We start from the raw sequence: 12,518 nt of genomic DNA on the forward strand, positions 1-12,518 counted from the left end.
ACTGCTGTTTACTTTATTTAATGGACAGTAGAGAATTTGATTATTTAAATGAAGTATAATGATGCCCCTTGCTATTTGGCATTGTTTACAGTGTGTAACTTTAAAAGTGCACCCACAGCGAGGTGTAGACCAATATGAGCTTCAATGTGAGTCCATCAACATGAAAACAGGTCTCACGACTCTTCTCCAGTATTCTCCAAATGTTTTTGGCATCTTGCCTTCACCAGAGTGACCTCTGAGGTTTTTAGTTTCCTTATATACAAACAGCAAATTCTGTATTCCTTCAACCTTGTTTATATTTTAAAACACAGTATCAGTAAATAAGTGGTTGACCTTAAAACATCTATTCTATAATTAAACTTTCCATTCTTCTCAGAAAAGAATTAAATTAAATTTAGAACAAATATAGTCATCATATAAATAAGTGTACTTTCTCATTCCTCTTTTCACCCTAATCCAGAAAATCTCAAAATCTCCTTCTGCATTTGAAAGAGATATTTTCTCAATTCTTATATATTTAAGGGTAGAGACTAGATTCTGGTTCATCTCCATGAAATGTGCTGCTTGATTTCTTTTTCTTTTTTTTCAATGTATAGTGTACTAGAAAAGAAGTATGCAAGATGTTGGTCTTTTACTGTGTGCTAATATTTGCTCATGTTTAAAAGTCCCTTAAGATATAAAAGAAAAACAAGAGAGAGAACTCAACAAGTCATTATTACAGTTCACGTTGGGTGGTTTTGGTTTCACAGTGTTTTCTCTCTTGTAGTAGAAGTAGCATATGTGCCTTCACCTCTTGATGCCAAGTCTACTAATAAACCCTGCAGCATATCCCATGTTTTACATGCTGTGTCTTTAGATGATGCTCCTTTTCTGAAGCACTCAACATGTATGCAAACTGTAGAATAAGGTAGCGTTCATTAATGACTTTCATTCGCAGTCTAACATGAAGGAGTTAATTAAATACAAAGTATTGCTAAATAAAAAGGCTGGTAAACTATACCGTCTCAACCTATTTGGTTAGTACACCTTTCATACTGTTTACCTTCAGTGTTAGTAATACCCCTCCCAGACAGCAGAGGACAGCATAAACTCACCCGCGCCATGAAGTCCACAGCAGCCCCTCTGTTTAGCAGCAGTGTGGCCACGTTAATGTTGCCATAGTGAGCTGCGATATGGAGCGGGGTGAAACCACTCTGAGGATTGGAGAAAGCCGTACAGCACACACATGAAAACACACAAACAAGCACACACATCATATTAAAAATTGTGAAACACACCAAAGTTGAAAAAGTCAACACAGACCTTGAGTTTTGTAGCGGACTACAAAAGGCCTATAGCCAACATACAATCACACTCAATTAAACTAGGACATACTCAGCTATAAACTGTTACACAAACACCTGACTTTTCTCACACGGGCAGAAAATGTCTTTTTATTGAAGCATCAAACATGGGGCCAATGGTATGCTGACAACTAGAGGGTACTAAATTCAGTATACCATATGAGCTTCTATGTGCTCTGAAATATAACTAATTTATCTATCAAACTCATGCATTGTTTACAATGTTGTGTGAGTTTGGCAGATAGGCCTACTGTTCAAAGATAATTATAGTAAATCTAAGTCATCTGGTTGACAACATTTTGATCAATTTGCTGTGCTAAAATTGTCCTGAAAATGAACCTAATGTCCGTTGGTGAACATCATGAATGAGAGTCATGTCCTGGCAAAAAACCCTGGCTTAGTGAGCAACAGCTGTCAAAGCAGCAGGACACTGGAAAAGGTCTTATCCAATAAGTGATTGAATCCCGCATTAGGCTGGCTAATAATTTGAATCTCAGTTTCAAATAATTAATAATCCATTGGTGAGCAGGTGTCTCAGACGTGTATCCACTGTGATGATATCTGATGTCTCAAACATCCGGACCAAAAACACTACAGCTGTGAACATTTATTACATAATCACATTAGAAAACTCATTTTAAACCTGACACTTTGATGGCCTAAGAATAGGTTAATCTTGTTCTTGTTTCTTTTATCAAATCTGCAGTAACTTTCTTCCATCTAACATCCACTGATAAACCAATTTGTTTAGCATGATGCACGAGCCTTGGATCAACAAATCCATTTTTGGATAAATCGTAGCAGTTATATAGTCAGCCTGCCAAAGCCAGAAACAATGCCAACCAAAACAGGCAAACGCAGAAGGTGGCCGCCTGGCTATGATGTGATGAAGGGGCCTTTATAACCATAGAAGCAGTGTTTAGGTAGTGTGTGCGTTTGGTCCCATGAAAATGCTTGAGGTGCAAGGGGTTGAGGATTAGAACCACCAAGAATGAATAAAGGGTCAACTAGTCAACTAATTAGACCAGCTGTCTGTTGCTGTAAGGCTGGGTTCCTTTACAGCTTGATGGAGAATCTGTTGCCATGCACGTTTATGGACAAACCACTACTTTTCAATGGATGATAACCACTTTTCATGCTAACACTGGTTATCACGTTAATCAGTTTCATGGATTGATTTTGTCAGAACACATTAAGACAACAGTTATTCAAAGATAATTTGCAAGAAATAACAGCCAAAGCTTAAACTTTAGGCACCATGAAACCATTAAAATGGACAGTCTGGATACCCAAGCCTCCAGCTTCAAGACCTACTAAATCAGCATTAGTGAATCATGCGCTATAACTCTGACTTTCTCTAAGACTAAAGATATCTGCTACATGAATGAAGCAATGAACAGGAGGAAGACGAGACTGAGTTAAAATGGAAAAGGGGATATGACAAAGGGCTGCAGAAACACTACTGTGTTAAATCAGGGGCACTGAAGTGTTTGGGGTTGTATCTTTCAGACTGTTATGAGCTGCGATGGAGAGACTAAGTAATGTACAGAGTAGAGGTGTACCTCTGTTGTTCTATTCACCATCATCTACAAAGTCAGCCAAGAGAGGAGAAAATGGGCAGTTAGTGAGCAAACAACAGAAAAGGGCTTCCACTGACATGAAGTGGAGAAGCAGAAAGAAGGGATAAGGAGCTCAGTATGAAATAATTAAAGGGAAAAAATGTTCTGCACTCAAAGTAAGCGTTGTTATTTAAGGAGATTTTAATTTTGAGAAAGTTATTTCTCAAACTAAAATCTTCCAGCATGATTGTACATCCAAATCTCAGTCACACCTGTCATCCTGAAGGTTACACGTTTTTATAAAATGTATGTTCAACAGTGTAATTTAACATATACAAATTTGCATAAAAACAAAAATGTACTTCTGCTCCTTTCCCCTGTCTGCCAAAAAGTGAGTCAAAAATAAATTCAACCAAGAAAAAAGAGAGAGAAAGAGGTAGTAAGGAACAAAAATCTGAAAGAAACACAACTAAAGGAATCAAGAATGAAAGAAACAACCTGTCTAGCAATCCACCACTACTGTCTTTGCTCACCTTGGACTCAACGTCTGCATTGTGGTCGTTCTGCAGGAGCAGGGCCGCGGCCTTGGTGTCATCCTTGCGGGCAGCGATGTGCAGGGCAGGCAGTCGTACCTTGCCCTTTGTATCGTTCTCCAATAGCAAGGAGACCACCTGGTCATGGCCCTGCTGGAGGGCCACCGCCAAAGGGGTGAACCCATCCTGCATGTGAGGAGAAAGAGAGGAAGTCAGTGGGACTGATGCCGAATGCACTACTGGTGACGGAAACGATAAGGGATGGTAGTGATGATATGTGAAGGTTAACAGCAGGTTACAGAGAGAGTATGCAGTATTACACTTTTCTGAATTAATATTTATCTTCAGACATAGAGGCAAGCAATGCAAGAGCCCTTAATCCTGAGGAAGTTTTAAAGAGATAATGATACAATGAAATCAGGCTTTGTTTTGTTTTATGGACAAATTTGTTTTATAGTGCAAAGGGTACTTTAGTCTGGGAATTTGCTAAAACTTGAATATGTGATTTGGTTTTGCATAAATATTCATAAATGTCACTAAAAAAGCTAAACTGAGGGGAAGTATTATGGCTCCATGTTAAACTACAAACGTTTTGTTTTTGAGGATAACAAGTCAGAGATTACATTTTGTACATCATAACTTAATGTGTCAAACAGATAAGGAGGTTATTGTACATTTCCAAGCCTCCTACATATAGATCTCTACTGTAGGTTATATAATGAGTGGATGTGGTTGAAAAAACACATCTATCTCCCACACACATTGCTCTTACAGTATGTTGCATAATAACATGCTTTTCTGCATACTGCATGCCTCAATATGTGTATGCGCAGAGGTATACATGCATATGTGCCTGCATTCATATATCATGTTCACACAAGTACTGGATCCATGTGTGTATGTGTGTGTGTGTGTGTGTGTGTGTATGTGTGTGTGCGTGTGTGTGTGTGCAAACATATTTTATGTGTATGCGTGTCCTGAAGGGCATCCTGTGTTCTACGATGTAGCCCATAGATGTTAACCGGTGGATTGTAGACTTCCTGGGTATCCCATTAGCCCCATCAGCTATTTATCTCCATATGTGCACGTGCTTGTGTGTGTATACGTGTGGTGACTGATAAGTATGTGCGTGTGTGTATGGTTTCCACAAGCTGAGCAACGTAAATCAGAGCAGTAACAGTGGCAGCAGCCATGGAGGAGAGGCAGCAAGTGCAGCGGACCTCATCAGTGACCCACTCAAGGTCACTCTGCCTCCACCACCGTGCACTACCAATCAATGAAGCTCTGCCTAGTCCCTCACGAAGAGATGGGGGGGGGGGAAGGGAGGAGAGGAAGAAGGGGCGAGGCAGAGGGGGAGGAGGGTGGAAAGATGGGGAAAATGTGAGACAGACAGGATGAGACGAAGACAGAGACAGGAAAGTAAAGAGTAAAGAGAGTAAAGAGGACAGAAAGATGGAAAATAAGATATTGACAGATGTAGAGCGAGTGGCGGGGTTAGGATGCTCAAAGGTGGAGGGGAAGGAAACAGAGAAGGAGACGGAGGTGGTTAGTACAACAGATGTAAAGACCACACATAAAAATGCATGGAGACACAACAGTACGACTACAGAGAGATGGAATGCAGGACTGGCACACATACACATATGAGTGTGTGCGCACACACACACACACACACACACACACACGTACACACACACACACACACACACACACACACACACACACACAAACCACAATAACAAAAACACACACACTGATGCACAGTACCTCAGTGGCCATACTCTGGCTTGCACTGTTCTCCAGAAGGAACCGTACCACCTCCAGGTGATTTTCCTGGGCTGCCATGTACAGAGGGGTGAAGCCATTCTGCACATACAAACACACATAAAGTTATAACAGGCTAGACACTTACACTTTAAATTGTGAAACATGTTATACACAGTGGTTTGTTGGCAGATCTAAAATGTTTACTTTAAACCAGCTCAACAAGCAGCCTTTCAGAAATCCCCACAACAACAACAATGAGGAATAAAATGAAACCACATGATAAAAAGACTAAGATTTGGGTTTGGGTGTGTTTTTAATTATCATAGAACTGCAGGCTTTTTTTGTCTTTTGTGTACATAAACAACATCATAAAAATATCCTGAAATTGTCTCAGCATGCTTGAAATAATGATGACTACACAATGAAATAATGTCTCAGTTTTTGCCTTCAGTTTGTTTTGTGTTCCAGCTCTTGAAAAAGTACTTTGAGTGTGTTTGAATACATTAAATTATATCAATTGAGTTATTAACTTGTTATTGACAATATACAAAGATCTCATTGACATACTAACTTTGGTTAGGTACATCTTCACTGGTTGTTTAAGAGTTTGACAAGATCAGAGGGAAAGAAGGTTTGTGAAATCCCCCTTCTCACCTTGATCTGATAGAGTTAAATGTAAAATACGAGGAAAGCAGTTTCCTTGAGAGGCCAAGGCCTAGTTGGCACGAGGCCAGATTCTGTGAGTGAGAATCTCTCCACTGAGTGATTCCCTCAATGTCAGTGACTTGATGATAAAGTGTCATCTGCTGTGATGTACGCTTCTCATCACAGCAGTGTAAGTAAATTGAAGTTGTTTCAGGTCCAACATGTCTCCTCCATGACCTCGCTCACTGACATTATGTGTGTGTCGTGTATATATCCCACCTGAGATTGTGCGTTGACATTGGCTGCATTAGTAACCAGCTCCTTGACGACTTCCGTTTGGCCAGCCAGCGAAGATATGTGCAGAGCAGTGTTTCCTTTCTGGATTACATGGAACAACGACAGGAATGTGTGTTAAGCTCTGCTCCACCTGTCCTGTGTGTGTGACCGTCTCGCAGGTTACCAAAGTCTGTATATATATCCATTACAGTATCCATGTGTCTTACTGAATCCCCTCACACCAACCATACCACTGGTGTTCCAGCCCTGGCACCCCCCCCCTCTGCCTGCACTGCCAACAATGTGTCACTTCCGATGCCCTATGTCCCACACATTAATGAGCTCCCACTGTGCCTCGGACATAAATAAAACTACAGGAGGCTTTTTATGAACCTGTGCAGGTCCTTGTGAAAGCAGAGTCGACCCCCAAGCATGCCTCCTGGCCGTGTGCTGTTGCACAATACTGATCGTCATATGTATTATATACAGTAGCAGGCGCAAGGCAGATTAATAAAAAGACAGACAAGACCGTTTAGTACAAAATGTAGCTAATGATAGCCAGGGAGCACAAAAGCAGTTGATCCTGCTCCTCTATTAGTTAATGATCTGAACCATAAATCTAAATATTGTTACTTTGACACAGTTGACAGGCTCTCATCGGTAATGTTTAATGTTATACTCCTCCTTCCTTGTTCTCACAGTAACTTTCGTGCATTCTTCTTTCTTTGTAAAATGCTACTTTTCAGGGACATTTATAGTAAATGGTAGAAAATACAGATATAGAAACGTATACCTCTACAAAAGTGGACACAATGTCATGAACATTAACGCAATGTAGTGTAATCCAATGCAAAATTTGCAATATACACTCACTACCTAGGTAAACCTGACAAGTTTCAGAGAAGAACTGATTCATGTCTTTTGTCATTTCTGTGAGAGGTTGGCTACACAGCACAATGTTGAAGAGATGCTGACTACGGCCCCCTGCACTACTTGGCCTTGGACATCTTGAATGATGACAATATTACAGCCTAAAAGATTTAGGTAAAATAATATTATATTCTTTCAAATTGAACAGTAAAAGCTTCACTCAAAAAACTACAGGCCCCAGCATCACAGCAGAGCTAAATCATCATGTCTTTGACAGTCTCAACATTGTAAACTTCACAAGTCTAGCATTTGTTTTAGAGCTGTTGGAAGCTAATGAGGCGAGGACAAGGCCTTGTTTAACTTTCACATAAGAGTAGTGCAACATTAGGGGGACAGATACACAATTAACTCTAGGATCAAACACCCACACAGCCTAACTAAACACTGTTTTACTGAATCTAGTTATCCTCGATAGCACTGCCTCCTTGATTGTCTCTATCGGCTGCATAAAATAGCAATTGATAGGCGTTAGGGCACAGGCAATGAATTCCCAAGATCTTAAACTAATCCCTCACCGTCCTCAGGGTCACAATTGAGAGTCTTTAATTGGGGAGATTTTCTCCTTGATCTTGAATATTTCATTGTGTCCTGTGTTTATGTCAGCATTAGGCATGCGGCCTGTGGCAAAGAGTCTGAACCAGACGACTGAATGTGAGCCTTCCAGCTACGATCTGGATAATTTTTTCAATGGTTCTCCCTCTCAACTCCTTTGAGCATATGAGGAAAGAGGCTGCAAAGGGAGGGACCCTCCCCTGATGCATTACATGATATCACATTGTTCAGGACATAAAATATAACACTATTACTGCCACTACTTTATTTCACACATTTCCAGTTTATGAATTTAATATTGAAATTGTCTGTATATTCTACTTTACTCCTTCTGCTTAATTCTGTTATATATTTAAATTTTCCTTTGCAGCACTCCAGCAGCAATCCCCACATGGATCATTACATATTTATCCAATATGAAACCCTATTGAAGCCAGTGCACTTACAGTAGTTGTACTGTAGCTGCATGTGGTTTAATCCCACACTGCAGCCAGAATTTGTGCTGGATCCAAATATAGTCCTCTGTAACATCAGCTGAGCTGCAATAGGTGATGGGGGTGGGCCTTACCTTTGTGGCTGCATCCACAGTAGCTCCAAGCTTCAGCAGCTCAGCAACAACCTCCACATGCCCCTCTTTGGAGGCTAGATGGAGAGCATTTAGACCATTCTGAGAGAGAAACATACACATCTGAATTAGAGTGGCTCATTCACAGTGATACACTATGAAATAATCTTGTTAATTGGATGGCTTCAAATCGTATCATATTTCTTCCAGAGGCTGATCCTGATTGTCCAGTTAGAGCCATTTAGATCAATTGCCATCAATTTGCAGTTTGGCCGATGCAGCATAATGACATGAGGGTGTTCATGTAGAAAAAAAAGTAGAAGTTGTAGAAGAAAGCATACATTTAAGTTCTTTTTTCTTATCAAGCAGCACAAACTCCAACAACAACTCCTACAACTCACCTGATTGCAAATGTCAATCTCAACCCCAGTCTTGAGGTAGTCAAGAACCTTTTCGAGGTTCCCTGCCCGGGCCGCTCGTAGGTAACTGGCATTACTGTCAGACTGGAGAGAGGAGAGAGAAGAGAGACGGGGGTGTGGGGGGTGGGGAGGAGTAGATCAGGTCAGGCACTAGCAACAAGCCTATTCAACAAATTATCAAACTGTTACAATTATGCACGCAGGAGAACAGATACAAGTAAAAAGCACATACAAATGCCAGAATTTTACTGTACCAGGTAGAACTCTGTCATCATTTCTCAGACATCCACAAAACATCTCAACAAAGGAAAAAACAAAGCCAGTATCCATACACAAAATAGATCCATTGTCCCATTAAAATCCATGTTTTAAAGGTCCGTCAGTGGCTCAAAGCAAGACAGAATAAATAACAAAAACATCTCAGCAAGTGAATCCATGAGAAAGACAACAGAGTCTCAGCATACTGTATCAGCCCAACAATTCACGTCATCCTCCGTCATCCATCACATCCCAAAGGATTCTAAGCTTTATCAAATCCAAATGTCTCTGATTCCCAAAGGTAGAAAGTTCAAGGACCGAGTGATCCTCACAGCTGCCACGGAGATCTTCTCTGTATCCACCAGTAAAACAGTTGAGAGTCTGTGTCGCCGTGTGACAAGAAGCACAGCATCCTCTATTCTGCTAGGCTGTCCTTTACAGAAATAGGGCTTTGCACACCAAAATAAAATGATGAGGCAAGCATGTTTTTAACCCTATAACAAATGTGGTGTGCATATGTGTGTATGTGTGTGTGTGTGTGTGTGTGTGTGTGTGTGAGAGAGGAAGAGAGAGGGAGGGGGTGGAGATCGAAAGACGGATGAGAGTAGACAAAGAAAGAGAGATGGAGAAAACTGAAAGAAAGAAGAACAGGAAGGGGTTGAGTTTCTTTTCTGTGTTCATGTTGGCTCTTGCGACATTGTGTTTGACATAAAGTGACACACAGCAAACTCTGCACATTTTGTCACCCATCTTCACAGTAGCCACGCACACAGCATTTTGTAAAACTCAGCTCTGGAGCTGCTGAAAGCAGGAGCGAGGGAAGCTTGATATGCTGCTTCATAATAGAGGCTCAAAAGCCAAATTCCCCTGAATTATCAAAAGCCCAGACCTGCTATATTTAGCCTTGCGTCCAGAGACACTTAGGATAAACTCAGTAGGGCCAAACGGTACATGCGGTTATCCAACACTGTACTCTCCACCTCCCCCACCACCATGCTCTTCCAGAAATAACTCTGATGAACATGGAGGGATATGACCCAAAGCCAAAATGTAAGTGAACAAAGACATCCAGCATTAGATTGTCTGTGTGTGTACATGCACGCATGTGTGGACAAACCAAATAAAAGCAGATGAGGCAGTGTTAACTGGAAACCAAGTCATTTCCTGATTATGTGAGACCATTAAGCTAAAGCTCGTATCTCTGCAGCTAATCAGCCTATATCTAGAAATGTCTTCCTCCTTTTTCAATACCACCAACCCCCAAAGGACTGTTTGATAGCAATGAACCACTAATGATATTTCTGTTCCAGTGGGAACTTAAGAAAAGTCCTGACTGTGTCACTGGCACAGAGCCTGAACCAGCATGATCATTGAACTACAAAAAAATGAGACATGGGTCAAGAACAGCTACATAAATAAAGCAACATGTACCATAAACAGACAAAGTAACATTATAAATGTGTAAAAGCTTTGAAGAGACGCAGCTACTTTGTGAAAGAGATTCCTGATCAGAGGATACTGTAAGCAATCAAGTGATAGTCTCTGGCACCAGCTGCAAAAAGATCATTAATATTGGCAAGGCTGCACTGTACAGTGAAACAGACCTCATAAAACTCCAAAACGTTGGCCTGAATCTGATCTGCTGTTGCCTTACTACAAAAAGTAGTGTGAATATGCAAATGAACAGAATATCTTTGCTTGTATAGTAGACTGTGTTGTATTTCTGTTATTCTGGATGAGAAGACACAAATGTTTAATTTCAACTGCGATAAACTGACTACTAACTAGACAAATCAAAAATATATTGAAATCTAGAAACACACTTTTAAATATAGTGTATGATTAACTGTAATTCTATATCATAATCCAACATAATAGCATTCACAAAAGTCCCTATAGGCGCAGACTGAGATCTTCTACTTGTTAGTCATTGACATGGACACGAAGAATCAGTGTCCTTTATGATGACCTGTAAGAAACACCTTGTAACTCAGCCTGTAGACATGCTTCACTGATTCCGTGTTTAGCACAGCGTACTTCCTCAACACTGCTGCTGAAATTCACTCCTTGCTATTTCTTCTATGATACTTTGTCCATCCGCTACATTATGGCTACATGTCACATGGTATCAACATGACTCATGGTGACTATTGTTTACAAACGGTGCTGTGCAGAAAATAACCCAATATTGTCTTGATGTGAAAGCATGATAGAAACAAGGGAATATAAACAGAGCAAGACCATGGGGTCCCTCTCCTCAAAAGAACCTTCACACACTTTTTGAATATTCAAAGGGGACATATCATGCACATTTCCAGGTCGGAATTTTTATTCTGGGGCTCCACTAAAATATCTTTGCATGATTTACAGTTCAACAAAGTGGCCCTTTATGCAGCCTCTCAGTTTAGCCTCTCTCTGAAACAGATTAGCCCTGATTGTCCAGCTCTTGGAAGCTTTAGTAGTAGCAGGATTTCACTTCTTGTCCTCATTCTGTTCTTGAAACATAAACCTCTCAAATCATCCGTACATGTTTGAGTCTGAATCCGATCCAAAATATGTAAGTGGACGATGTGGACAACTCTTCGAACAACTTCAGCCACAAAGGCTACAAATATTTGACCATTTGTCTAACATGGTTGACATCATAACAGTATTTAAATGACAGAAAAATCACAAAAACTTTATTCTCATAAATCCTCTCATTTCTTCTTCTACTTTTCCGTCTTGTTGTTCTTCTCCTTCTGATGTTTTTACTTTTGACATTTGACATTCTTTTTTAAGATGTTGCAAAATCTACCATAATTTATTTTAATTTCTTAGCCATCTTTACATTTAGTATCATGTTCTTGTATTTATCTAACTGTATTATGCACTATGGCCAGCATTTGTTGTTTGTAAATGTGCTCTATGAATACATTTAATGAACTTTTAGCAAGACTTTACTTTAATGACTGAAAGCCCAGTTCATACTCAACTCCAACTTGGATGTGATCTCATAACACCACCACCATTCCTTGCTCTATTATCAGTTATTAAATTCAATGTCTCCTCACATAATATAATATCAGTGCAGCGTGTGTGTGTGTGTGTGTGTGTGAATGTGTGTGGGTGCACGTCTGCATTCTGGTACACATCCCAGCAGTTGTCAGTGTTTCTTACATAACTGGCATGTGTCCTAAAAGTGTGTGCCATGGTGTGTATCACATGCCTGTGTGACCCGCAACTCTCAGGCTTTTGTGGGCATCTGACACGGAAATGTGAGGATTACACGGCTGTGGACAGGAAGCCTTTATGACAATTTCTCAGTGATTTAAACACACACACACCAAATATTATGTAAGTCAAACATCATATGTAATACTGTGGTCTTCCAATCCTCATTCCAAAAAAGTGAAGACCACTTGTTGGTTTGTACTGGTTCAATTAAATGTTGACGCACTTATACATACCCACAAAAGAAACGTGCTCTCTTTAGAAAGAGACACATCCCAAAAATAGTCTAACAAGTTTAAATGTCTCCATTTTGTTATAATATTACCAATATTATACAGTTCTCTTTCCTTTCTCTGTCTAAGCCATTGAGTAGTTTTCATCCATAAGTCACTATTCAATGCACTCGTCAGTTTATCCCTTAATGCCTGCAGTGAAAACCATTGACCAACATGTCTAAC

General features: G+C 40.2%; 1 protein-coding gene across 1 annotated transcript in view; it reads right to left on the bottom strand.

Annotated features, from left to right (window-relative positions):
* The window catches only part of LOC128373221 (ankyrin-3-like), a 93,483-nt gene that overhangs the window by 53,148 nt on the left and 27,817 nt on the right, over positions 1 to 12,518 (bottom strand). Inside the window, exons 2-8 of the mRNA XM_053333514.1 lie at positions 8,572 to 8,673; positions 8,174 to 8,272; positions 6,127 to 6,225; positions 5,203 to 5,301; positions 3,436 to 3,621; positions 2,906 to 2,929; positions 1,095 to 1,193 (exon numbers count right to left, since the gene is read on the bottom strand). Of these exons, the coding sequence (XP_053189489.1) occupies positions 1,095 to 1,193; positions 2,906 to 2,929; positions 3,436 to 3,621; positions 5,203 to 5,301; positions 6,127 to 6,225; positions 8,174 to 8,272; positions 8,572 to 8,673 (708 nt within the window). The remainder of the gene's footprint in view (positions 1 to 1,094; positions 1,194 to 2,905; positions 2,930 to 3,435; positions 3,622 to 5,202; positions 5,302 to 6,126; positions 6,226 to 8,173; positions 8,273 to 8,571; positions 8,674 to 12,518) is intronic.

This window comes from Scomber japonicus, chromosome 14 (genome assembly GCF_027409825.1).
Source record: "Scomber japonicus isolate fScoJap1 chromosome 14, fScoJap1.pri, whole genome shotgun sequence".
Lineage (NCBI taxonomy): Eukaryota > Metazoa > Chordata > Actinopteri > Scombriformes > Scombridae > Scomber > Scomber japonicus.